Here is a 27,923-nt window from a genome sequence, read left to right as displayed (position 1 = left end):
CAAATCTTTAAGTAACATAGTGTGCAACTTAGGTAATTAGTTGCACACTATGTTACTTACCCTAGCGCCTCTTTTTACCGCGGACCCTCATTTGAATACTGAATCGCCCGCTCTCCAGTGACTTTTTCTGAATCGGCCTGTTAGAGAATGGCTGCCAGTTCTGTGACAACTGCTAAAGAGGTGCTTCCCTCTGAGAAACTTTAGCTGTACTTGTTTCTCACGAAGCTGCAAACATATTCTCCCTTTTTCCCTCTATTCATTCAGCTTCTCCCGTGGTTCTTTAGCTCAGCTTAGCTCTTTTACAAAGCTACACCTCTTCTTGCTTCGCCACAAGCTGTAATGTATTTTTTCTTAAGCTCACTGTCTCTTTAAAGTACAGTTCGAAGCCTCAGGCCTGCCCCTCAGCTGCTTGCGTACACAGGTCCTCTTTTCTCAGACGTCTCTCTCTTTCACTGCCCGCCTCCTCCTTGAATTCTTTTTGTTTATATTTCTTTTCAACAAGCTCCGCTTCCGGCCTCTCGGTTCCGTGCTTGTTGCTGGGAGACAGGACGCGGCAGAGCGGCCAGAGCGGGGGAAGGAGTGGAACACGGGGAAGTCGCATCTCCGCCTGCAGGTTTGTCTGTTGCTGGTGCTTTGCTTGTTCTAGGATGCGCGCACAACACCCCCCCCCCCCCCCCCCCCCCCGCTGATTTTTTAACTATTGGTAAGGCTGGATTAAAACAGCCTGTGCCGTTAGACGACGGGAACCTCCCGATCGTTTCCTCCCACCCTCCTCCAAGCTGCTGCTGCTGCGGAGCCGGAATCGCGACTTTTAGGTGTAGGGGGGACGCCTCGAGAGGAGAGGATTGGGCAGGGGGCGACTCCCCACCCTACCTCCTTTCCTGATTGCTTTGGGGGCAGGCTGCTTAAATCCAGCCTGTACCTGAGCCTTCTGAGATACAAATATATGCAGTACTCGTGCTTACTTATAAATATCATTGAATAGAAAATATTTGTATGATTTCTTGGAGTATGGTTTTGCGCTAAATTTGTGTGATATCACACATTGTATTTTAAATACATTTTATGTTGTTTAAGTACTGCCTTGCTTGCACTAATTTTTGTTTTGAAGAGGCATATCTGTTAAACTGGCGATCCATGACCATAAACTGTGGCTCTGTGATGTCCTCAGATTGTTTGTTTGTTTTTCACACAAAATTTAAAAGAATACCTACATTCTAATAACATTGGTATATGACTTTTGAGTATGCAAAAATGGCTGGTGTCAATAATAATTATTTTAGACTATATAAAAACCTCTTGACCTATGATTGTACCAACTGGTTTACATTCTGATTATCCAATTCAGAGAAATACCAGTACTGAGGCCTTTTCCTCTTTTTTGCAATTACATTTATATAGTCTAAAATAATTATTGTTGACACCAGCTATTTTTGCATACTCTTTGGTTTATATACACTGGTGGGTCCTTAAGTTTATTGATATGACTTTTGAGGACATTTTTCATGTGATTTGCCCAGGGAAAGGACTGTCTGAAAATTGCTCATCTAAAAGTATACATGGGGTTCCACCACACGTGTACTTTTAGCCAGGATAAGGGGAGGTGGTGGTCCCTGTGACAGGATTAGGGAAGGTCCACATACATTGCATTCAGAAATGCACAAGTGCTATTTCCCAGCCAAATTTAGCCTGCATGAAAAGCAGGAGCAAAGTATGCAGATTAGTTGTACCCATGGGCAATTTTCAAAGGGAAAGGCCACATGGGTTGCAGACAGCACCGGTGTGGGGGGACTCCCCTTTGAGACAAACTGAGACAGCATTAAATATTTTTACATTAATATTTTTCTGTATATTATAGTCAACAATAAAGACAAAGACATGTTTGCTTGTGGCCCCTATCAGGATTGGCTGCAGCATGAAGGTCTTTGAGGGGCATTCAGTTATTTTTTTTATGAGGGGTGGCTTTTCCCCATAATATAATCCTTTCCCCATAATATAATCCTCTCTTTCAGCTGGCCCCCCCCCCCCCGCCCCACCTTGTGCAATCCTCTCTTTCAACCCCCATATGTGTGATTCTCTTTTTCAAACCACTCCCTACTATCCTAACATAGTAATGATGGCAGAAAAAGACCGATGGTCCATCCAGTCTGTCCAGCAAGTAGTATGGTAGTAACTGCTGCTCTGTGGAGGTTACCCCCAAGTCTTATGTTAAGGGAGCAATATTTACAATCTAACCAAGCAACTGTCAGATCCATTACAAAAATTGTTTTTACAGCCTTCATAATAATTTAGAATATGCTGCTTGAATGTGCTTTGCTTTTTGGACTTGGCCATAGAAACAGTTTTATGCTTTATCCCTAATGTCTGTATATCAGTATCCAGGACTGTAAAAATCAGGGCCTAGCTTTGGCTGTCAGAATCTAATTCCCCTTTTTCCTTCTGTAATCAAAGCAGAGAGTGATATTGTAGTTGAATCACAAATCCCAGACTAATTGGTTAAGGGCAGTAACTGATGCTCTGTGCAGGTTATCCCCATTCACCCTGTTCTTCATTTCCATCCTCTACTGTTTATCCCATGCCCTTTTGAATTTATTTACTGTTTTTGTCCTCACCACTTCTTCTGGAAGGGCATTCTAGGAATCTACCACTCTCTCCATGAAGAAGTATTTCTTGATGTTGGTTATCAGTCAACCCCTCTGAAGTTTCATTTCATGACCCCCTAGTTCTACAGTTTCCTTTTCAGTGGAAAAAGTTTGAAAGTCATGCATCATTAAAACCTTTCAGGTATCTGAAGATCTGATTCATATCTCTTCTACACCTTCTCTCTTCCAGGGTATACATATTTAGATCCTTCAGCCTGTCTTCATAAGTCTTCTGATACAGACCCCACATCATTTTGATCACCCTTATCTGGACCACCTCCATCCTGTCCTTATCCTTTGTGAGATAAGGGCTCCACCACTGAACATAGTATTTCAGGTGAGGCCTCACCAAGAACCTGTAAAAGGACATTATTATCTTCTATTTCCTGCTAGTTATTCCCAGAGCTGTAGCCAGGCCATGTGGCACCTATGGCCAAGAGAAAAAGTGCAGCATCATCCTGAGCACAACACATGACACCACGAGCCGGGAGACCGTTAAATGGAGGGGGGCTTTGAATATTATTTTCACCCAGCAGTTTCCTCTGGCTCCTTTGGGCTTCTAACTCAATCAGAACCAGTAGAGAGATCCTGGCATCAGGAGCCTTCATTCACAACTCCTGGGGATCTTTTTTTTCCTCCTCAACTTTCTTTAATCCAGTCATTGCAGTGTCAGTCCTGGGCTGGAGGCTATGCACCAGGGCTCCCTTAAAAACCCTGCAGTCAAGGCTCCCTGCTGTAGCCATTAGGTTACACAGTCACACCCGCCCCACGTGCAATTAAAGATTATTCAGATTTTACATGAAAAATGCTATTCTGAGCTAAAACAAAATCGGGGTAAATATTCAGCCACTGAGTGGCTAGTTAAGTTAGCCGGATACACATATCTGGCTAACTTTACCAGGATATTCAGAGGCGTAGCCACATCGCTGAATATACCCAGATAAGTTAGTTAGCCAGATATGTGTTCTCTGGCTAACAATAGACCTACCCTGTGGTGCATTGACTTAACTGGCTATCTCTGCTCCTCCCCAGAATGCCTACTCCCCGCCTCAGGAACTCCCCCCCCCCCCCCCGACTTATTCAGCTAGAATTTAGCCGGATAACAAATTATCCGGCTAAATTCTTATCGAGTTAAAATTTAGCCAGATAAGCCTTTTAAATATATGGCTAAGTCATTTACATGGATAACTTTCCCATTATCCGTCCGAATGGCTTTTGAAAATGTACCCCCATCAATTACATGTCAACGACATCTATATTATATTTGCATGCATTGCTGTGGCGCTAACTAGAAAACCCTGCAAAACAAGTAAAAGATGAAAGGCACTTGGAACCAATGTGGTAATAGGCCTATGGTAGTGCATGTTAGGTGTAGGCTTGGCCCTCAGAAAGCCATGAGTAAACAGGATTACAATTACCATATGTTAAACCTCCCATACCAAAACATCCAGCATTCAATCCTACCTATGAAAAGGCAACATTGCAAATATTACACCAGGCCCTAAATACCAAATCACCTCCTATTAAGAAAACAGAACAAAGCAGGCTGTTATAGATCCCCACACAAAAACTGCAAGTTAACAGAGCACCTCACTGCCGACCACAGACAAATTCCTCACCAAATTCCTAACAGAGAGACTGTAAACTATAAATAGAAATGTGCAGACAAAAACAACTGAAAACCACAAGCCAGACTATATGCAGTACAAATATGGAAAAACAGAAATACCACCATTTCTCATAAAATATAAAAAAAATAAAATCAAGAAACATAAATCATAAATACTAAAACCATGCTAATAACAATTTTAAATATTTCAAAACAGCAGATGGATTGAACATCAAGTTATTAAAAACTCTTATCTTTATTCATTTCTAAAAGTCTTACATTAAATATCATCCAATAATTAAAACTAATAAGGATAAAAAAAAATCCCCTGCTGTCAGTACCTAGGAAATTTTCATTTCCAGATGACCTGAGATTGTCATGGATTAGCAGGGAGCGAGGAGGGGATTGTTGCATACAAACTTTCTCCATGCTTTCTCTCACACATGCTCAGTTTTATACACACATACACGCTTGTTTGCTCTCTTATGCTTAACTGTATACAAACGCACCCATGCTCGTTTGTTCACTTTTTCTCACTCTCATTCATACACACACACACACACACATACATCTACTCGTTCAATCTCTGTCACATGATAAATCATATACATGCTCATATTGTCACAGGCTCAGTCATTCACAGACGCTCATATGCTCTTTCATTTGCATGCTCAATCATATACACTTGTTCATTCTCTCATGCTCAACTATACACAAACATACATATGCTCATTCATTCTCTTTCATATGCTCAGTCTCACATACACACGTTCATACCTCTCTCACACATGATCAGTCATACACTCGCACATAGGCTCTCACATTTTCAATCAGACACACATGCTCATACCTCTCTCTCACATCCTTAGTCATACACACATACTCATAGGTTCTCCCTCACATGTTCAATTAGACACACATGCTCATACCTCTCTCTCACATGCTCAGTCACACATGCACACACACTTATACCTTTCTCACATATACTCAGTAATACATACACACATACACAGGCTCTCTCAAACATGCTCAGACACACATGCTCATACCTCTAACACATGCTCAGTCATACACCTCTCTCTCACATGGTCAGTCAAATACACACATACTCATACTGCTCTCTCACATGCTCAATCATGAAATTTCAGACCTATTAGTAAAAATTTGTAACCTATCATTAAAATCATCCATTGTACCTGAAGACTGGAGGATAGCTAATGTAACCCCAATATTTAAAAAGGGCTCCGGGGGCGATCCGGGAAACTACAGACCGGTTAGCCTGACTTCAGTGCCAGGAAAAATAGTGGAAAGTGTTCTAAACATCAAAATCACAGAACATATAGAAAGACATGGTTTAATGGAACAAAGTCAGCATGGCTTTACCCAAGGCAAGTCTTGCCTCACAAATCTGCTTTATTTTTTTGAAGGCGTTAATAAATATGTGGACAAAAGTGAACCGGTAGATGTAGTGTACTTGGATTTTCAGAAGGCGTTTGACAAAGTTCCTCATGAGAGACTTCTAGGAAAAGTAAAAAGTCATGGGGTAGGTGGCGATGTCCTTTCGTGGATTGCAAACTGGCTAAAAGACAAGAAACAGAGAGTAGGATTAAATGGACAATTTTCTCAGTGGAAGGGAGTGGTCAGTGGAGTGCCTCAGGGATCTGTATTGGGACCCTTACTTTTCAATATATTTATAAATGATCTGGAAAGAAATACGACGAGTGAGGTAATCAAATTTGCAGATGATACAAAATTGTTCAGAGTAGTTAAATCACAAGCAGATTGTGATAAATTGCAGGAAGACCTTGTCAGACTGGAAAATTGGGCATCCAAATGGCAGATGAAATTTAATGTGGATAAGTGCAAGGTGATGCATATAGGGAAAAATAACCCATGCTATAGTTACACAATGTTAGGTTCCATATTAGGTGCTACTACCCAAGAAAGAGATCTAGGCGTCATAGTGGATAACACATTGAAATTGTCGGTTCAGTGTGCTGTGGCAGTCAAAAAAGCAAACAGAATGTTGGGAATTATTAGAAAGGGAATGGTGAATAAAACGGAAAATGTCATAATGCCTCTGTATCACTCCATGGTGAGACCACATCTTGAATACTGTGTACAATTCTGGTCTCAAAAAAGATATAATTGCGATGGAGAAGGTATAGAGAAAGGCTACCAAAATGATAAGGGGAATGAAACAGCTCCCCTATGAGGAAAGACTAAAGAGGTTAGGACTTTTCAGCTTGGAGAAGAGACGGCTGAGGGAGGATATGATAGAGGTGTTTAAAATCATGAGAGGTCTAGAACGGGTAGATATGAATCGGTTATTTACTCTTTCGGATAATAGAAAGACTACGGGGCACTCCATGAAGTTAGCATGTGGCACATTTAAAACTAATCGGAGAAAGTTCTTTTTTACTCAACGCACAATTAAACTCTGGAATTTGTTGCCAGAGGATGTGGTTAGTGCAGTTAGTATAACTGTGTTTAAAAAAGGATTGGATAAGTTCTTGGAGGAGAAGTCCATTACTTGCTATTAATTAAGTTGACTTAGAAAATAGCCACTGCTATTACTAGCAACGATAACATGGAATAGACTTAGTTTTTGGGTACTTGCCAGGTTCTTGTAGCCTGGATTGGCCACTGTTGGAAACAGGATGCTGGGCTTGATGGACCCTTGGTCTGACCCAGTATGGCATGTTCTTATACACACACACAGATTGGCTCTCTTTCACATGCTCAGTCAGACACACACATTCTCATAGTCTCTCTCTCTCTCATCTAGCCTCCAGGTATGCTGAATCTTGGGGAGGGAGATCAATGCTTCTTAGTATCCTGTGGGCCACACTGCTTCTGTTCATTGCTGCTCCTTGAGGTCTTGCCGGCCGTGCTACTTTTCACTGCTAGCCAGTTAAAGGGAGGAAAAGACTAATGCTTTTTGCGTCCCTGGGACCTCGCTGCTTGGCACTACCAGGGCAGGGAGGCGGGGGGAGAAGGAGGCCGATGTTTTTTGCTGGTCTATGGGCAACACTACTTTTCATTGCCGGGGCGTTACAGAGAGAAGTAGGAGTGTGAGCTGTGCTGTTCTTCATTGGCCCGGCGGGAGGAAGAGATTGATTGTTTTCGAGCTCCGTGGGTCACGTTGCTGTTTATTGCCAGGGTGGGGAGGGAAGAAGAGGCTGGAGTCCAATAATTTTCGAGTGACTGTGCCCCTACAGGATGGCGCCTATGGTCGAGGCTCCTCTCCCAGTCTCTGCATATTAGCTGTTTTTCCTGTATCACATACTGCTCTTTTGGATTACCATACCCCAGATGCATGACTTTGCACTTCTTGGCATTGAATCCCAGCTGCCAAGTCTTTGACCCCCTCTTCAGGCTTTCTTAAGTTATTTTTCATTCTCTACTCCTTCAAGTATATCCACTCTGCTGCAGATCTTAGTATCATCTGCAAATACACAAATGTTTACTTCTATCCCTTCTGCAATTTCACTCACAAAGATAATGAAAAAAACCAGTTCTAAAACCGATCCCTGTGGCACTCCACTTAACACCATTTTCCCTTCAGAATAGGTTTCATTTGCCATTACACGCTGTCGCCTGTCAGTCAACCAGTTTGTAATCCACTCCTCCACTTTGGCACCCACTCCCAAGCTTCTCATTTACGAGCCTCTTATGTAGTATCATATCAAAAGCTTTGCTGAAATCCAAGTAAATCACATTGAGTACTCTTCCTTGATCCAGTTCTCTAGTCATCCAATCAAAAAAATCAAACAAATTTGTTTGATGGGCCATTCCCTAGTGAATCCATGCTGCCTCAGGTCCAGCAGCCCACTGGATTGTAGATCGTTTGAAAATGTCCAGTCAGTCAAGTCAGCCTTTAATATTATTATTATTATTTCAGTTTATTGCACATCGTTCAAACAAGTTCCTTCAAAAAATGGAGATGAGTTTTATATTGGAAAAGAAGAAGCATATCCATATCTTCTAATGTAACCTTCTCAAACGAATATATATTACCAAAATCGCTTATAGCAGAAACATATGAATCTCTAGTATCGGGCCCATCAGTCAATTCAGAATGTAATTTTAAAATCTTAGAAGAAAAAGAAGTGAATCTTAAAACCCAAGCACTGGCGTACATGTGCACGTGTTTGCCAACTCGTATACATGGACGTGATGATTTTATAATATGTGCGCGTATATGCACGTATATGTGTGCCTCTTATAAAAATTGACTATATGCACGTACACGTGGGCACGATTTTATATTGACGCATGCATATGCGCGCAAATGCCGCCTCGATCGTGTAAGTGGGAGTGAATTTAGTAGTTACGCACGCCGACGCAATTACCTGTTTTCCCAGTTCATTCCCAGTTCGCCCCAGTAAAGGAGAGGACTTCCTAAACCCCCTAACTAATTTGCCTCCCATTTACCCTGTTAGCCCTGACCCTTAAAACCCCACTGACTAGCCTGTTTTTTTGTTGTTGTTGTTACGTGACTTACATGCTGTCCATGGCAGAAGTAAAGTTACACAGTAGAGGACCCGCATTTCATTTTACAGACTTGGTCCGCCCATGCCCTGCCCATTTTTTTTTAATTTTTATGATTTGCGCACACAGTGGGAGATACCTCGCATACCTGCACGGGTTTTAAAATCCATATGGCATGCCGAGTCACGTGCATATCTCCCGGCTTTGGCGCGCGTAGGGATTTTAAAATCAACCAGATAATGAGCAAAAGAATTGCAACCCAAAGAATCTGAATCAGTTATATTAGATCCAACATTTAATTGGCATGTGAACTTCTTTTTAAGTCCAAAAAGCCTGCTTCAAGAAAACAAAGAGGTAGGCGATCTATGATAGCCGTCAGGATAAACACAAAAATAGATGCCTTGATCTTTTTCAATTGTTTATTAAAACAGAGACGTGTTCACAAATTGCCCGACTCAGGCCGAGTTTCGTGGTTCAAAAACCGCTGCCTCAGGGGCTTATACACTCCACAGTCGTGAAAAAAATCTCAGTAGTGTATTTCTCATCCAATATGCAGTCAGTGATTATCAGCAATGCTTAAAATAACTTCTGCAAACAGCTTTAGCAGAGACCTGGAGTGATGTGCTGTTTGCAGAAGATTGAATTTGAGTTTTGTTAGAAACTGGGATAAAATAATTTTATTAGTCTCTGGTCCCGATGTTTGGCGCCAAAATTGGTGATTTAAAATGGTGGATTTCCAGCGCTGAGCTTAGCTTTAGCAGAGACCTGGAGTGATGTGCTGTTTGCAGAAGTTATTTTAAGCATTGCTGATAATCACTGACTGCATATTGGATGAGAAATACACTACTGAGATTTTTCCACGACTGTGGAGTGTATAAGCCCCTGAGGCAGCGGTTTTTGAACCGCGAAACTCGGCCTGAGTCGGGCGATTTGTGAACACGTCTCTGTTTTAATAAACAATTGAAAAAGATCAAGGCATCTATTTTTGTGTTTATCCAAAAAGCCTGCTTTGCAGAATAATAAACTTCCTTTGCTGCAGTAATCTTCATATTATTATAAGAATTTGAATGAACATGATAGAAAGCTTTTTCTGCTGCAGAGTGAAAGCTGAGAAAGCTAGAACAATGTTTAAAGTTTATTTTTGACATTATCATGAATGTGTTCTAATGCTATTATTGCTGCAGGTTATAATGTCAATACTGGGGGTGGATTCAGTGTACCTAAGGATATGTATCGGGGCATGTCTAGCCGAAGGCCTTGCAGAGGTGGCTGAGCGTCGACCAATAGATCCAATAGAGTATCTTGCACATTGGCTTTACAAATACCGGCAGAATGCAAATGAAAATGAAAAGGTAATAAAAATTACTACTGATGTTTAGAAATTTAAGAAAAATATCACACTGGGATATAATCACCTAATAATCGCTCAGAGCATAGCCTTACAGCAATATTTAAAAAAAAATTAAATAAAAGGCTCCTATCCACTGAAAATAAGACAAGAACAGTTTTATAGCCTAAGAAAGATTCGTTTATGATAAAGCAACATTTTGAGCCACTCTAGTGAGGCCATAGGTCTGCTGAAATGTTAGTTTTACTTGGTCAGAAAGTGACTCTAAAACTTTAGGGAGCAATTTTCCTAAGGATTCTCAGTGGGTATTTATCTGTGGAGAAAAAGGCTCCTTTGAAAGCTTCTACCTCCTCCCTCCACCCCAGTACAGGGAAAAGTGTACGCATTCTCCCCAGCATATGTACTTTTTCTTGGGGAGGAGATGGGGCGACGCCGGGAGTGGGCCCGCAGACGTATCTGCAGGGATTTCATTTTATTTTGCAACTGCAAACTATGCAGGGTAAAGAAGCCCCGTGGCAGAATTTTCAAAGGAAAACTCTGCTTGCAGGTCTGCAAGCACCCCGCAGAGTTTGAACATCAGCCTCCCTATCAAACATGAGATCCGACATCCATTTTTATAACGGTCATTAAAGTAGTCATTAAAGCAGGCTCTCCAAAGAACAGATTAAATCAGAAATGGAAATTATTCTCCAGTTTGATACAAATACTCATGAGCCTGTCGTTCTCATTTAGCCCATACTATTCTGATATAACTGAGGTATAGAATGCCATTCATGTGCAGACTAGTACTTCCTGGATTAGAGAAAAATATTGAAGGACTCAACGAGTGGAGTCCAAACTTCATAAAACATTTTTTGGTGTATGTGTATTAGAATAGATACTTATATCTCCCAGATGTCGAGCTTGGTCTCATTCTATCAGTGTTTATCTTTCCAGCAAAGGTGGATGCATTTTTGTACAAGCACGATCAAGATGTCCAGCATTTTCCTCTGAGCTATGTTAAAATCAAAATATGTAAAACACAGTGTCTAGTTCAGCAGCCAGTATTTCCATGACCAGTATCCAAAAGTGTGCAGCCTTTGTACATGACTAAATCCTGTGTATAACTGTCCCATCTGCAGCGTTGTATTTCAAGTCTCCACCTTGCATACCAGTTCAGCAGATTTGATGAACACATTTATAATACAACCTCCTTATGCTGAACATACTGACTGCATTTATTTCATTCACATTACTCCATATGCCTGAATCTAGATTCTTTGCACATTGTGATGCCATTTATTACTCAAAGATGATGAGGATATACATGAAACCACATAATTACATATGAAGACAGGATTACGTCGTCTCAAAAGCTTACGTTGAACAACGTCTTCAGATATTCGTTTGTGTAGGAAATAAAAGGCTTCACAACCTTCTAAGAATCCAGTTTTCTCCAGGCCCGATGTGGGTGCCAGAGTGAAGTCTGAATATAAGACTTTATGCAAAGATCCATTTTTAAACTATGTTTACTTTCTATTTGTGTTTGCACATAATGTACAGAGGCAGCAAATGATGGAACAGCTGGAAAGAGAGCTTGAGGAAGCACAGACAGAACAGGGTCTGCAAGACAAACTGAAAGAGGAAGAGCACGTGATCGAAGAAACTATGCAAGATCCACAGAGTGTAAGCGCTGTGGCAGAGTAACATTTCAAATTTCATATCAGCTTTATTACAATTCATTACACTTACAATTTACACTTTTATACCACCTTCCATCATAAATGTGAACTGAATCAGAAACATCAAGTGAATAAAGATTTAGACACTGGGAATGCATGGAGAAAGGAAGGCATGTGTGATTTATTAGATGATAAAAAACCGAAAAGAGAAAAAAATGGCCTCTTGTATTAGTTTGGTAGCAATAACAATATTATGCATTTAATTGGAAATTATAGTAACATGCAGATCAGTATTCAAAGGGATATTCAACTTTTGGAAATAGACAAATCCCAAGATTTGACCAAGTATGGCATGTCTTATATTTCTTACAATTTGAATATTTTTCCTATTCCTGGGTTAAATTCTGTGCCTGCACAAAATTTTCTCAGATAAAAAACGGTGGTGCAGGGGATGTTTTCCAGAGTGCAGTTTCTCTGTCTGGGCAGCGCTGCTATTCAGCACTGGCAGGACAAAGTTAGCCAGGTAAGTCTCTAGTTGGGCAGATACCTGTCTGGGTATATTCAGCAGAACACTTCCCTTGGTAAGTTTAGCTGAACATCCACTTAAAGAGATCCAGGTAACTTTCTCCGGACAACTTTCCTGCTCGCCAGCTTACTCCATATGGACCGCAACATAGCTGATGGCAATGAAAAAAAGCTATTGACCCGTCCGTTCTGCCCAGGTGTACCACACTGCAAGGATGTATCTCAGCTGCAAACCGCAGAAGCTCGATCGCTTGTAGGAGATCTTTCCTTATCCAAGCAAGTTTGTTTTCTTCCACATTATTTTTCTTTTATCCTGGTTAAATGAGCATTAACATACCATACTTAAAACACAGAAGGCTGTGTGTTGGATTATCTCCAAGCTTTGCAATAATCCGAACAGCTGCTAAACGTAGCTAGGCTCCTCCCCAAACAACCAGCCACCTTGTCCTATGTTTGACAGCTCACAAGACTGCCTGTGAGCCACTGCCCTCATCCCCACAGCTGATCAATGAGCCAGAGGCCTCCTGTCGCAACAGAACACCGCTGTCGCTGCCCATTGCTGACTGCCGCTGATGCTGGCAGGCCACCGCCTTCCCTTAGACGCGTGCGTGTGTGTGCATAATATAGGCCCCACAGCGACAAACACGGAGCAGTGTCTGCCAATGATGTCAGCCTGTCTGGCTATTTAAGCAAGGACCCTGAAGCATTATTACCTTGCCTCAGCTGCAGAACATATTGGGCCAGATTTTAGTAGCTACGCACGGTCGTAGATTTGTGTGCGCAATCCGGCGTGCACAAATCTACGCCTGATTTTATAACTTACGCTCGCAGCAGTGCGCATGTTATAAAATTCGGAGTTGGTGTGCACACTTGTGCACCTTGAACGCGCCGAGCCCTAGGGGAGCCCCGATGGCGCTCCAAAATCGGAGCAGCCTTGGAAGAAACTTTCCTTCCGCCCCCCAGCCCTATTTAAAATCCCCCCTGACCTTTGTAGAATAAGTTGCGCCTGCCTCTGGGCAGGTGTAGGTTGCAAGCGCCGGTCAAATGCCGACGTGCGATCCCCCGGTACAGCCGCTGTGCCAGAGGCCTCGGTCCCGCCCCCAGACCGCCCTGCCCACTCCCCGCCCCTTTTTTCAAGCCCCGGGACATACGCGCGTCGCCGGGCCTATGCAAAATAGGCTCGGCGCATGCAGGAGCGGGTTTTCGGAGTTACGACATTATATACGTGCGTAACCCTTTTAAAATCCACCCCATTGCTTGTGTGTTCCTGGTTCCTGTTCTCCTGCGTTCCTCTGTCCAGCCTTGTCTCATCCAGCCTTGCCTTGTCCTAACTGTCTTGTCCTGTGTCTTCAGCGTGTCTTCATCCACTCTTGGTCTGATTCTCTGGATCCTCACTCCTTGCTTGGACCTGACCACGATTGCCTGCTGCCTGGACCTGACCAATCTTGCTAGCTACCTGCCCCAACCTTGGACTGTCCCTGACTCAGTGTGCCTTTGGACTCCAGTTCTCTTCACTGACCCAGGGATGTGCCTAATTCTTGCCGGCTGCCAAAACCCGAGGGCTCAACCTACAGGGGAGGTGGCTGATATAGATGAAGCTCCAGACTGTCCCACTACAGGGTACATTCGCCAGCTGCTAGCATAGACCTTGAGGGTTTACCTTCAAGACTGTGTCAACTGCGCCACAGCACAAAAGGCTTACACACCCATTACCCTTCACAGCTTGGTCTTCGTGGCCTTGCTGGACAATGCCCTGCCACTACCAACCTGTTGAAACTGACCCAGTTTGTTTCTAGGGAGTTGTAGCTTGCTGGTACCAGCCCACCTACCCCATGAGTTGCAATAACATTAGGCTGTGTTTCCTTTTAGGGATGTGCATTTGTGTCGGATTTAATATACGTACATTTTTTTACACATAAAAATGGAATTTATGCACTTAACGCCAGATTTATGCACAAATCCCATCCAGTCCTCAGATTCTCCTTCACCTCTTCACCCCTAGGGATCCTCCTTGTTTATCCCATGGTTCCTGAATTCTGTTCCTGCATTTGTCTCTACAACCTCCACTAGGAATTTTAATATTGTGACCTCATGTTCTAGAGCAGGGGTCCCCAAACTTTTCAAAAGAAGGACCACATAGGACATTTCAAATCACAGAGATGACTAGGGAGTGTGGGTCTACTCAGTTTGCTGAACAGGAGGGGAAATGTTGTCCAACCCTCTGTGATTTCAAATGTTGGAGAAGAGGGCAGATACTGGAGGAGAGGTAGGTAGGAGCAGGGTTCCTGTGGTCATAGCAGGTATGGTGTCTGTAATATTTATATATTTCTCAGACATTGGCAACCCTGCCCTCTGCCTCCTGCCTTATCCTCCCCTTAATTCCCCCAGCATCTGCCCCTTGCCTTACCCTCCTTGTTTCTTCCCAGCTTCTCATATTCTCTTTATCCAGCATCTCCTGTTCTCTTCTCTCTCCATCTGTCCTTGTCTCTCCCTCTCTCTCCTTCCAGCATCTCCTGTTCCCTCTTTCCATCTCTTCCAGCCTCTCCTCTCTGTCTCCCGTGCATCTTTCCTTCTTTCTGTGCCCTTCTCCTCATGCTTCTCCAAGCCCCAGCCCAGAGTGCAGCAGCAGCCCATTCCAGCAAGAGAGACCGCTCAGTAGCCCAGGCATTTATTGCCATGATGTGAGCAGAGAAAAAGTTTTAGGGCGGGGAATGCTCAATGTAGTGTGGATGAGGAGGGGTATCTCTTCTTGGCACTCACTGAGCAAAATCTTGTCCTGAGCCTCTGAGAGACTGAGTCAGTGAGGGGGGGGAAGGGGGCCTAGCCAGCCCTTTCCTTCTTGTATTTCTGCCACTAGCACTCGTGCACAGCCCTGGGCCTCTGTCTCCTGCCATTACTCGGGCCTGGACCTCTGTCTCTTGCTGAACCTTGGGTTCAGGTCTCTCTCCTACCACTGCACTTGGGACTCTGGCCTCTGTTTGTTACTGTGAGTTCAGCCAATTCTTCTCCCACTAGCTGGGCCTAGAAAACTCCTCCAGCCTTTCTGCCACCATGTTTAAAAAAAAAACAAAAAACCCAGCCTTCCTCCATGGACCAGATCCAGTCACACAAAGGAAAAGCACAGTGGGTTGGAAAAATGAGCTTTGCAGGCTGGGCCTAGCCTGTGGGTTGTAATCTAGGATCCTTGTTCTGGAGCATTCTTGCCTCTGAAAACATTTTTCTAGCGTGTGATTTATGCCTTTAAAGTATTTGCCTCTCTCAGGTCCCCCCATCTCTCCTCTCTTGTAGGGTATACATATTTAGCTCCTTAAGTATTATCTCATAAGTTTTTTCTTTGATGCAGAAGCCTTTCATGCCTGGACAGCAACTTCAAAGTGGATTTCATTCAGATTACAAGTATATTATATTCATGTGCTATAGGGACATGAAGATTCGTGTTAGCCCTTTTTAGTTTAACCCGCTGTTCTACTTCACACAGAACTTCCCATCCTGCCAGCCCCTCCATAAGGTACTCCTGCACTTAATGTTGCTACTCCTGAAATCCAGGACTTTGATTTTTATATGACTCCTCTTGGCTTTGGCTCTTATATTAAACCATACCATCTAACGATCATTGGAGTTCAGGTGATCATTTACCTGGGCATTAGAAGCACTTAGTACATTTATAACCACCAGGAGCAGAATTTCCCCTTCCCTTTTAGGTTTATGGCTATTTGGCTGAAGGGACACTAGGATCTCTCTGTTTCTAATCATTTCTGCAGATGAGGTCTCCCAGCAGTAGCATCTCTCCTTTCACTGCAGTCTTATGTATGTCTCACTAGATTCTATCCAGTTCTTCTCTCTGATAGATCACTCAAATGTAGACACGAATTTCATCTCCCCTTTCCATCTCGTCTTCCTGTTCTCACAGCATTTTTTTTTTTTTTTTAGAAATGGGGCTGAAAGATTGATGTGAACGGACTGGGAAAGGGACCTCAGTGATAGTGCCTGATGATCTGAAGGCAGCGAAGCAATGTGACAAGGTGGTGGTTAAGGCTAAGAGGTATTGTGTGCTGCATAGAAAGAGGGATGCCGGGATGACCAGGGGGAAAAAAAAAAAGGAGGTGGTGATGCCCCTATACAGGTCCTCAGTGAAGTCTCACCTGTTCAATTCTGGAGACCATATCTCAAGAAGGAAAAAGACAGGGTGGAAGCGGTCCAGAGAAAGGCAACCAAAATGATGTGTCTGCACCATAAGACTTATGAGATGAGACTAAAGGACCTAAATATGTATATCCAGGAGGAGAGGAGAGGCAGGGGAGATATGAAGCAGACCGAGAAGAGTAATAATGATGCACAAGAAGAGAAACTTTTCTAATGGAAAGGAAACTATAGAACTAGGGGATATAATATGAAGCTCCAAGAAGGCAGACTCGGCAACAACATCAGGAAATATTTCTTCACGGAACGGGTGATGGCTGCTTGGAATGCCCTCCTGGAAGGAAGAGAGAGAGAAGATAAGAATGGTAATGGGATTCAAAAGGCTGTGGGATAAACACAGAGGATCACTAATGGCTAAAGGATGGAAATGAAGAAAAGGGGTAACCTGTGTTAACTGGAATAATCTGCACGGTGCAGCAGTTACTCCCTTAACAGAAGGCATGGGGTTAACCTGCATGGAGTGGCAGTTACTACCTTACTGGGCAGATAGATGGACCGCTCAGGTCTTTTTCTGCCATCATTTACTATGTTATGTTACTATGTTTAATGTTATGGCTTATGTAATGTGCAACTCCTATATAAATGCATAAGATATGCTATACTGGGTCAGATGAAAAGTCCATCAAGCTGTTTCCAATAGAGGCCAATCCAAGTCACAAGTACCTGGCAGAATGCTGCTTATCCCAGGGATAAGCAATGAATTTTCCCAAATCCACCTTAATAATTGTTTATGGACTTTTCTTCCAAGAACTTGTCCTAACCTTTTCACATTAAACCCAGCTACATTAACTAGTTTTACCAGATCATCTGGCAACGAAATCCAGTTTAATTATTCATTAAGTAAAAAAATATATTCTCCTATTAGTCTTAAATTTATTACCTAGTAACTTCATTGTGTGGCTCCTGGGCATTGTACTTTTTTGAAAAAGTAAACAACTCATTATTTTATAAACTGCTATCATATCTCCCCTCAGCTGTTTTTCTTCAAGCTGAACAGCCTTAACTTTTTCACCCTTGCCTCATAGAATTGGTCCATCACCTTTATTATTTTAGTTGCCGTCTCAGTAACTTTTCTAATTGCGTGGGACATTTTTTTAAAAGTACTGGGGAGAAGTAAACTATTGGGGTATATTGTTTAGAGTGTTTGTGTGTTTGTGCTTTTAATAGTCAGTAAGGCAGCTAATAAGCAGAGGTTAGTGTGTTTGTATTTCCCAACCCTCCCACCCCTCTCCACCCACCCTAGCTCATCCTTTAATTTATAGGCAGGTGCCACTTTCACGCTTTAAAAAAAAAAATCAGCCTTTTAACTTCACTTCACGAATTCCCCACACATTATTGAGAGTTTGATCATTCTCCTATAGTCCACTACCAGACATATAGTGAATACACTAATACATTTAAAGAATGCTAATTAGGCACATTACTGTTCCCATAGCAACCTAAAACTTAACTAGGAACTTTGAGATGAAATTTGAGATGAAGGCAGAACTCCAGTAGCAAGAGGGGGGCCTCCCAGTCTTTTGCGTCGAGTGTCATGTATGATTTTTTTTACTCGCTGGTGAGAAGTACGTGTGCATCTGATGCAAAGAGTTCCTGTCTCAGAGAATGAGTCTGGTCTCTGGAGGCTAGAGTGGCAGATGTGGAGGAGCTGAGAAAGACAGCGGTATATAGATGAGACCTTCAGGGACATAGTAGCCAAATCCCAACTTCAGACTGGCAGCCCTGGTGCTGCCTTGGAGGAAGAAGCTCTCATGATCGGAGAGCATCAACCTGTTGCAGCAGGAAAGGATCCTGTAGCAAGGACCTGCTGTCCAGGTGGTGCATTGTCCCTTTGCATAGAGGATGTGTCTCCCAGGGCTACAACCCAGGAGGGAGGGATTAGGTTGGCCGACATAGTTGGTGATTCGATTACCAGGAATGTAGACAGCCGGGTGGCTGGTGGGCATGAGGATCGCCTGGTAACATGCCTACCTGGTGTGAAGGTGGCAGACCTCACGCGTCACCTAGATAGGATTTTAGACAATTTTGGGAAGGAGCCGGCTTTCGTGGTACATATGGGCATCAATGACATAGGAAAATGTGGGAGAGAGGTTCTGGAAACCAAACTTAGGCTCTTAGGTAGAAAGCTGAAATCCAGAACCTCCAGGGTAGCATTTTCTGAAATGCTCCCTGTTCCACGCGCAGGTCCCCAGAGGCAGGCAGAGCTCCGGAGTCTCAATGCGTGGATGAGATGATGGAGCAAGGAAGAGGGATACAGTTTTGTAAGGAACTGGGGAACCTTTTGGGGAAGGGGGAGTCTTTTCTGAAGGGATGGGCTCCACCTTAACCAGGGTGGAACCAAACTGCTGGTGCTAACCTTTAAAAAGGAGATAGAGCAGCTTTTAAACTAGAGCAAAGGGGAAAGCCGACAGACGCTCAGCAGCACATGGTTTGGAGGAAGGTAACTTCAAAGGATACTAATGATGCATTAGAATTAGGGTATCCCAACAATGAGGTTCCAGTAATAAGAAAAGTAGTCCAAGTGCCTGTAATTAAAAACTCAGCTGAGGTAAAAAATCCCTATCAATTAAAAAGCAGAACGAAAATACAAACAAAAAACACACTTTGAAATGTTTGTATGCTAATGCCAGAAGTCTAAGAAGTAAGATGGGAGAATTATAATGTACAGCAGTGAATGATGACTTAGACTTAATTGGCATCTCAGAGATGGTGGAAGAAGGATAACCAATGGGACAGTGCTGTACTGGGGTACAAATTATATTGCAATGACAAGAGAGGAGTATCTGGGAGGTGGGGTGGCACTTTATGTCTGGGACGGCATAGAGTCCAACAGGATAAATATCCTGCATGATACTAAATGCACAATTGAATCTTTATGGGTAGAAATCCCTTGTGTGTTGGGGAAGAGTATAGTGATAGGAGTATACTACCGTCCACCTGGCCAAGATGGTGAGACGGACAGTGAAATCCTAAGAGAAATTAGGGAAGCTAACCAAATTGGTAGTGCAGTAATATAATGGGAGATTTCAATTACCCAAACAACACACAGGCTGGTACTGCACTTTAAACAGGTACTCAAAAAGAACAACAAGTGCAGATCAACTTCTTGGAACCAAAAGTTTATTTAATATAAACAATTCAATGGCAACTCCACTGTTAAGCTTATTGTATTATTCCAATCATGGGTAGGGGTCCCCCAACACAGACCCTGTGTTTCGCCCACTGGCCGTGGGAAGGATGATTGACTGGTTGATGTGGAAAGCAGTCACCACCTTCGGCAGAAATTTCGGATGCATGTGCAGCACCACATGATTATGGAAGAATTTTGTGTAGGGAGCGTACTTGACCAGGGTCTGGATCTCGCTGACCTTGTGAGCGGAAGTGATTGCCACCAGGAACATAACTTTCCAGGAGAGGAACTTCAGGTCACAGGATTTGAGAGGCTCGAACGCATGCTGCATGAGTCTTGCCAGGACATCGAGATCCAACGGGGTTGCTGGCAGGTGAAGCGGAGGATTGAGCTGAATGAGGCCCCACATGAATCGCCCGAACAGTGGCTGGACTGAGATGGGTGCCCCGGCGACACCCTGATTATGGGCGCTGAGGTGTACTCAGACCAAGCTAGTTTGGATGCCACACTCAGACAGGTGCCAAAGATAGTCCAGCAGGCGGGGGAGCAGACAGACGAAAGGGTCCAGTCCATGGCCACTGCACCAGGTAGAGAAATGCTTCCACTTTGAGCTGTAAAATTTAAGAACATGCCATACTGGGTCAGACCAAGGGTCCATCAAGCCCAGCATCCTGTATCCAACAGTGGCCAATCCAGGCCATAAGAACCTGGCAAGTACCCAAAAACTAAGTCTATTCCATGTTACCTTTGCTAGTAATAGCAATGGCTTTTTTCTAAATCAACTTAATTAATAGCAGGTAATAGACGTCTCCTCCAAGAACTTATCCAATCCTTTTTTAAACACAGCTATATTAACTGCACTAACCACATCCTCTGGCAACAAATTCCAGAGTTTAATTGTGCACTGAGTGAAAAAGAACTTTCTCTGATTAGTTTTAAATGTGCCTCCTGCAACTTCATGGAGTGTCCCCTAGTCTTTCTATTATCTGAAAGAGTAAATAACCGATTCACATCTACCCATTCTAGACCTCTCATGATTTTAAACACCTCTATCATATCCCCTCTCAGCCGTCTCTTCTCCAAGCTGAAAAGGCCTAACCTCTTTAGTCTTTCCTCATAGGAGAGCTGTTCCATTCCCCTTATCATTTTGGTAGCCCTTCTCTGTACCTTCTCCATCGCAATTATATCTTTTTTGAGATGCGGCGACCAGAATTGTACACAGTATTCAAGGTGCGGTCTCACCATGGAGCGATACAGAAGCATTATGACATTTTCCGTTTTATTCACCATTCCCTTTCTAATAATTCCCAACATTCTGTTTGCATTTTTGACTGCCGCAGCACACTGAACCGATGATTTCAATGTGTTATCCACTATGATGCCTAGATCTCTTTCTTGGGTTGTAGCTCCTAATATGAAACCTAACATTGTGTAACTATAGCATGGGTTATTTTTCACTATATGCATCACCTTGCACTTATCCACATTACATTTCATCTGCCATTTTGATGCCCAATTTTCCAGTCTGACAAGGTCTTCCTGCAATTTATCACAATCTGCTTGTGATTTAACTACTCTGAACAATTTTGTATCATCTGCAAATTTGATTACCTCACTCGTCGTATTTCTTTCCAGATCATTTATAAATATATTGAAAAGTAAGGGTCCCAATACAGATCCCTGAGGCACTCCACTGCCCACTCCCTTCCACTGAGAAAATTGTCCATTTAATCCTACTCTCTGTTTCCTGTCTTTTAGCCAGTTTGTAATCCATGAAAGGTGGAAGGTTTCCGGGATTCAATCAAGACCCTGGAGACACCATTCGAGAGCTGCAAGGGCTGGAGAATCATGAGCTCAACATCGACGCTGTGAGGGCAGGGCCCGGAGGTTTGGGTGGCGCAGGGTGCCCTGGTTCTGCGATATGAGGTTGGGAGCCGTCTCGAGCGGGATCGGAAAACTCATGGACAGGTCCTAGAGCAGAGGAAACCACACCTGCCTTGGCCAGGAGTGTGCCACCAGGATCATGATCCCCCCCATCATCTTGCAGTTTCGTTAGAGTCCTCAAGAGGAGCGGGATAGGGGGGTATGCGTACATGAGACCCTGTCCCCAGTGAAGGGAGAACGTGTCGCAGGCCGGCTGGCCCTTCCCCGGAATCAGGGAGCAGAACCTATTCACCTTGTGAATTTGGGGAGAAACAAACAGGGCCATGTCTGATGTGCCCCAGTGACGGAACAATTCTGCTGCCACCGCCGGGTTCAGGATCCACTTGTGTGGCTGGAAGGACCGGCTAAGACGGTCCGCCAGTGCATTCAGGTAACCCGGCAGGTAGGTGGCCCTTAGATACATCCCTCTGGAAATGGCCCAATCCCAGACCTGGATCACTTCCTAGCAGAGAAGAAAGGAGCCCGTGCCACCCTGCTTGTTGATGTATCACATCACCACCTGTTTCTCCATTCTGATGAGGATGACTTTGGAGGACAGTCTGTCCTGGAAGGGCCCACATGGTATACTGGATAGCCCAAAGCTCCAGGAAGTTTATCTGGCAGCGGGCATCAGCTGCAGTCCAAAGGCATTGGGTATGTAGGCTGTCTGTGTGGGCCCTCCACCCCTGAGGCAAGCCATCGGTGGTGAGCGTCATCTGGGGCAGTGCGAGCTGAAAAGGGAGCCCGGTTTCCAGATTGGGCAGGGCCTCCCCCCAGGTCAGAGAGAGGCGGAGAGGGTCCATGACCGCCACCAGCACCTCTAGATTCTGTGGTGCCAGGTGCCACGGGGCCCTCAAGGCCCACTGAGGGTCCCTCATGCGGAGGAGGGCCAAGGTAGTCACATGAACCGAAGCGTACATCGGCCTTGGTATGCCAGGAGGAACTGCGATGGCCCAAGGAAACTCAGGCAAGTGTGCCCAGTCCACGAGGCCTCATCCTTCTCAGAGGACCCGGGAATCGGGATCGCTCTGATGGAGGGTGTCGGTGGCCAAGGAGGCATCGGAGGCCTCTCGGGCACCGGTTGCATCACTCCAGCAGGGATACAAGCATCGATGATGGAGGCTCGGGCACTGGTATGGGGGCCAGTGGTGCCGGCAGCTCGACACTCTGTAGTGCTTTGAGCACCGCCGATTGCACCCTGCAATTCAACTCCTGAAAGTCCTGGGTGGTTAGGACTGATGGAGGAGGATGAGGCGTTGTCGGCACATCCTCGGATCACGAGGAAGCACGGCGCCCAGCACTGTTGCTGGTGAGGAACACCTCGAGCTACCGGGGGCACCAGAGGATGGGGCCTCTGGTGGCCAGTGCCACTTCGATGGCGGCTTGGCGCCTGCCGATGCCACTCCAGAACTGTAGCAATAAGGTGACCGGTGTTGATGCTTCCTGGATTTCCGACGGTCGGCCCGGTCTTTCCCCAGCACCGAGGAAGACAATGACCCCGAGATTAGGGGGCGGGGAGAGACCACCTAGGATCGATCTCCCTCTTCCCCCTATCCTTAAGAACATAAGAACATGCCATACTGGGTCAGACCAAGGGTCCATCAAGTCCAGCATCCTGTTTCCAACAGTGGCCAATCCAGGCCACAAGAACCTGGCAAGTACCCAAAAACCAAGTCTATTCCATGTTACCATTGCTAGTAATAGCAGTGGCTATTTTCTAAGTCAACTTAATTAATAGCAGGTAATGGACTTCTCCTCCAAGAACTTATTCAATCCTTTTTTAAACACCGCTATACTAACTGCACTAACCACATCCTCTGGCAACAAATTCCAGAGTTTAATTGTGCGTTGAGTGAAAACCACTAGGCTACTCCTCCACTCCTCCTCCTTAGGGGTACTGGAGAGCGAGCCTGCCAAGGGAAGAGACGGGGACGGTTCCCCACAGTCCTTGGGTGTCGAGGATACAGAAGCTGAAGTAGAAGGTTTCAGAGAGCTGAAGAACTTCTCCATTTTGTCCGGGTTTGCTCGACACCCTTTGGGGGGTCATTTGGTCACACAAACGACACCCCCGGACAACATGCAAGGCCGCCAGGCAGAGGATACACACCTCATGTGAATCCGTGATGGGCATGGTCCACGGCCTCAGGGGGCACCGTTGAAAACCTGATGACGCCATCGAAAAACGAAGCTGGCGTGCAGTCGATGACCAATGGGCAACTCAGTGCAAAAGTCGGGAATCAACCGTGAAAATGAAGGCAGAAGCCAAGGGTACCTACCGAACAGAGGAACCAAATGCAAAGGGGGACCCAACGCAGAAAAGCCCCAAAAGAAGATCGAAAACAAGTTCGAGTATTTGGAGCTCCACCACCGCGAGGCTACTGCACCGCAGAAAAGAAGAGACTGAAGGGGGACCTCGCATGGATGCACGGATACCAACAGTCTGCCAGTCAAAGTTTCTAGAAAGTTTTCCATGCCGAGCTCCATCGGATGATGTCACCCACATGTGAGAACTACCATCCTGTTTGTCCTAGGAGAACTATATTTATTTATTTATTTGCTGTCATTTACTATGTTACTTTACAACACTGAATTGACTTTTGGAATGTGCAGGGAAAGAAAATCATTTTCATTTTTCAGTTTGTTTGCAGGAGTTTTTTTCCCCACAAATTTCGGTTCGTGGACTGCTTGATTTGTTTGATATATGTGAAAAAAAACAAATCAAGCAATAAAAAAAAAAATGGCCAAAAAATGAAAACTAGGCCTCTCTCCCAGAAAAATGCTGATCCCCACTTGCCCCCACTTACCCGGACCAGTGGGATTTCGCTGGCAGCGACTAGGCCGAAGCCTCAGACTTGTGTAGGCCAAGGCAAGGTATGTCACCGTGGCCTTGGCCTACTCAAGGCCAATGCCTCGGCCTAAGCCGGAGCCCGAATTCAGGCCTTATGCTGAAACCCGGAGGCCAGGTCCCAACACTGGGGCCTTGGCCTGGATCCAGGCCAAATGTCATGACCTGACCCAAAGGACCCAAAGTCTGGCCAGATCTCGATGCCAGGCCTGGGTCCAAGCCTAGGCCCCGGCGTCGGAACCTGGCTTGCAGGTTGGGTCACAGCATCGAGTCTAGGCTCAGGCCCTGGCCTAGGCCAAGACCCCGGTATCGAGACCCGGTCTTCAATGGATAGACAACAGATCAGGTAAGTTTTGGGTATTTTTAAATTTTTAAAAAAATTTTGTGAGTCTCAGCCGAGGCCCCAGCATCGGCCTATGCCTCCGCTGAGACCCCATAGTCGTGCTCGGGCATAGGCTGTGGCCCTTGCTTTGGGCCTCGTCCCATGCCCTAGGTGAGACCCCGGCTTCTGACCTAGACCTAGGCCCAATGCATTTGTTTAAAATGAAATGAACTAATAAGGTTCATTTCATTCGGAGGGCTCCCGATTCTGTTAATGGCTCCCTAAATGAAACAAATTAGCCTTATTCATCGAGTTTTGCATTTTCGTTTTAAACGAATGCACATCCCTACTTAATGCCTCCCTGGTCATTTGTGTCCAAGAGCACTATGATATCAGTCTCCCTCTCTCTTCCTTTTTCACTAGCAATCCTCATCATGTGGTTTATATTTCAGCTAGCTAAGGATCCCACTAGGCATTTAATCTTTTTTTCTCTCTCCAATCCAACTCCCAACTCAGTTCCTCTGATGATCGAGTTCTCTAGCACACAGGTTCCCAAGTTTCAAGGAAGTTAAACCCCTATTCAGCTTCAACATTTTCACAAATACTCTCCCCCTTCCTCCCCCTACCTCACACACACTTCTCTTTAATGTTTGCATTCCATAACAAAAGAAATAATGATATGCACTCCAGAATCATTCATAATGTATAAACTTTGATTTAAACTGAATACGTATAGAGAGCAATTTCCAAAACTATTTACATTTATGAGGGCAATTTTTAGGTTGAGACCGTTCCACCTTCCAATCCAGCTGCAATGGGGAAAAAGAAGCAAGTTCAAAAAAGTTCCAGGTTGGCATCTTAGTATGGCATAGCAGAAAACCAGCATTGGTACCTGCAATCTAATTTTCAAAGGGAAACTGCCTGCAGGGTTTCCCTTTGAAAACTCAGGGTGGTAGGGGAAAAACCAGTACTTTTGTTCCTGCATATTTTTCATCTGCTTTGAAGCAGGTGCAAAGTATATGTGTGAAAGTATGCATGTGGATTTCATAATTAAATCTCTGCATGTATTTTCCTTCTCCCAATCTAGCTCTGCTCCCTATGTAGGGATAGCGGAGAATAGAAATTTTCAAAAGGGCCTTTTTACATGGATAAGCAGGTGTTTACCTACATAAAAAGTTTTGAAATTTATGCTCCCTGAAAACTGACCCCCTTTTAGTTTACTTTTCTTTTATATTTTACAAGCTGTTAGGCCCATTGAAACAGGCGAGATTCCATCGGTCAGAGCCGCTTTCTTATCTCTTCTCCACAACTTCTTACCCTTCCCACTTACTCACTCATATCCTCTTCCCTTTTCCTTCCATCTCCTCTCATCTTCCCTTTCCTTCCCCTCTCACCTCATCCACAATCCCTTCCTTCTCCCTCAGCCCTCCTCCAGTCCCTCTTTTTCTCTTCTACAGGGCCGGCTGTTGTCCCTTTGCGTGACGGTTAAAACGGGCGAGATTTAGATCTGCTCCAGCCGTCCCATCTCCCTCCCCCCTTCCCCGTTGGCGGGCGGACGGATGGACGGGCTCGGCGACTTTTCTGCCCTTTCCTCCTCCCGTCCCTGTGCGTGCCGGTCCGGCTGTCTCTACAGCTCCTCCGACATGTTAACAGCCTGAGCCTGTCCCTGGCGGTGGAGGGACGGGCGCATTTGCGGCACGTCGGTCAAGCCTCATTTATCTAGATTGATTCTTTTCTTTTATGATTCTTACAAACCACAGAAAATGATAGTCACAAAATAGTTTAGATTTTAGAGAAAGCAAAACAATAGCCTGCTTTTCAAAGGGAAGAAAGCTGTCTGTGTGTCTCCCTAAATAACTTTTGTGTTTAATGTCACATCCTCCCTTCTCCTTGATCCCTTCTTCCCTTCTGGGCCATTGTGGGCCTTGGTCCCTCCCTCCCTCCCTCCCACTCCCTCTCCCCCCTGTCCAGCAGGATTCCCAGGGGTCCTCTCCTTCTGTCCCCTGATAAGCTGCCATCCACTTACTCCCTTTAGCCAGGTCAGTCAAGGATTACTGTCCTCTGTATCCTCCAGTCATTCCTGTCTCATTCCTTCTTCTCCCTGTCCTTCCCTTCATACTGTCAACCCCAGTTCCTGTTTCCTCCTTTCTTCCTTTGAGCCATTCTACTCCCTTCTCTATCAGGCCAGAGGCAGAGCACATGGAAGTAGTGGGGAATTTTTCTCACTGCCGTCTTTGAATCATAGATGTTTTATGTTAAAATTATGAATCAAGACCACTTTATTATCCCCTTGAGAAAGACCTTAAGTATTTGCTGGGTAGGTAGCATTATTAGTTAAAAAAAAAAAAGAGAGAGATACAGACATTGAATGCTGTGACTTTTTTTTAAACAGTCTGACCACAGGCTAGACTTCCCACTGTTTTGCTATTCACTTGTAAAGAAGGTTTTTAAAAAAAGAAAATCCAGCAAACAACTTTACCAAAACCCATACCCATGAAAGCAGCTTTTTCTTACAAAATCCACATTTCAGCTACTTATAACTCACTCTGGATGCTTACCTGATTTAAAGTTCATTGTGTTTCCACCCAAAAAACCCGAAAACAAACATGGCTTTTTGTGTCTTTTTTTGAAATAGTCATGAATTATATACAATTATTTTAAAGCCAATATTCCTAAAAACAGTGAATGAACAGTGAGTGAAAGTTAGCTGGATAACTTGTCACAGATATTCAGCAGGACAAGTCTCCTGCTGAATAGTCAGGTAAAATACTTGGATAACTTTCAAACCTTACCAGCTTTGTTTAACTATAACCAGTTAGGTTTAAAGTTATCCACATAGATAATTTTAGCCTTAACTGGCTATATTCAAAATATACCTGGTTAAGTGAAGGAAAAATAAAATAAAAAAATCTTTCCAGGCCTGCAGACACAATCCCCAACCCTCACACCCTGCTAAATCCCTCAAACTCCCCCCACCCTGGTCTCCTCCCATTTGCAACCTCTCAAAACCTCCATGACTCTTGGGAGTGCAGTACAATTGTACAGTCCCAGTGATGTTCATCCCTGCTGTCAGATCATATTCTAATATCGCTGGTAGCTTACGCTAAAAACGTCACTGTCATTAGCATCGCTGGACACTAGGAGCAACACGATTGAACCGTGCTCCCAGCAGCCATGGGGGTTTTGGGGGGACTGCAGGGTGTGATTGTGGGGGGTGGGGGGAG

The 27,923-nt window shown here is 44.4% G+C and overlaps 1 protein-coding gene across 1 annotated transcript in view; it reads left to right on the top strand.

Moving 5' to 3' along the window:
* The first annotated feature begins 424 nt into the window (after positions 1-424).
* Positions 425-27,923, top strand: part of LOC115095559 (glutamic acid-rich protein-like) — a 40,772-nt gene continuing 13,273 nt past the window's right edge. The window contains exons 1-3 of the mRNA XM_029609460.1: positions 425-613; positions 9,930-10,097; positions 11,636-11,758. Coding sequence (XP_029465320.1) covers positions 9,936-10,097; positions 11,636-11,758 — 285 coding nt within the window. The 5' untranslated portion in view covers positions 425-613; positions 9,930-9,935. The remainder of the gene's footprint in view (positions 614-9,929; positions 10,098-11,635; positions 11,759-27,923) is intronic.

Source organism: Rhinatrema bivittatum, chromosome 7 (genome assembly GCF_901001135.1).
Source record: "Rhinatrema bivittatum chromosome 7, aRhiBiv1.1, whole genome shotgun sequence".
In the NCBI taxonomy this organism is placed as follows: domain Eukaryota; kingdom Metazoa; phylum Chordata; class Amphibia; order Gymnophiona; family Rhinatrematidae; genus Rhinatrema; species Rhinatrema bivittatum.
The sequence above is the reverse complement of the archived record's forward strand: the minus strand, read 5'-3'. Positions and strand labels throughout refer to the sequence as shown.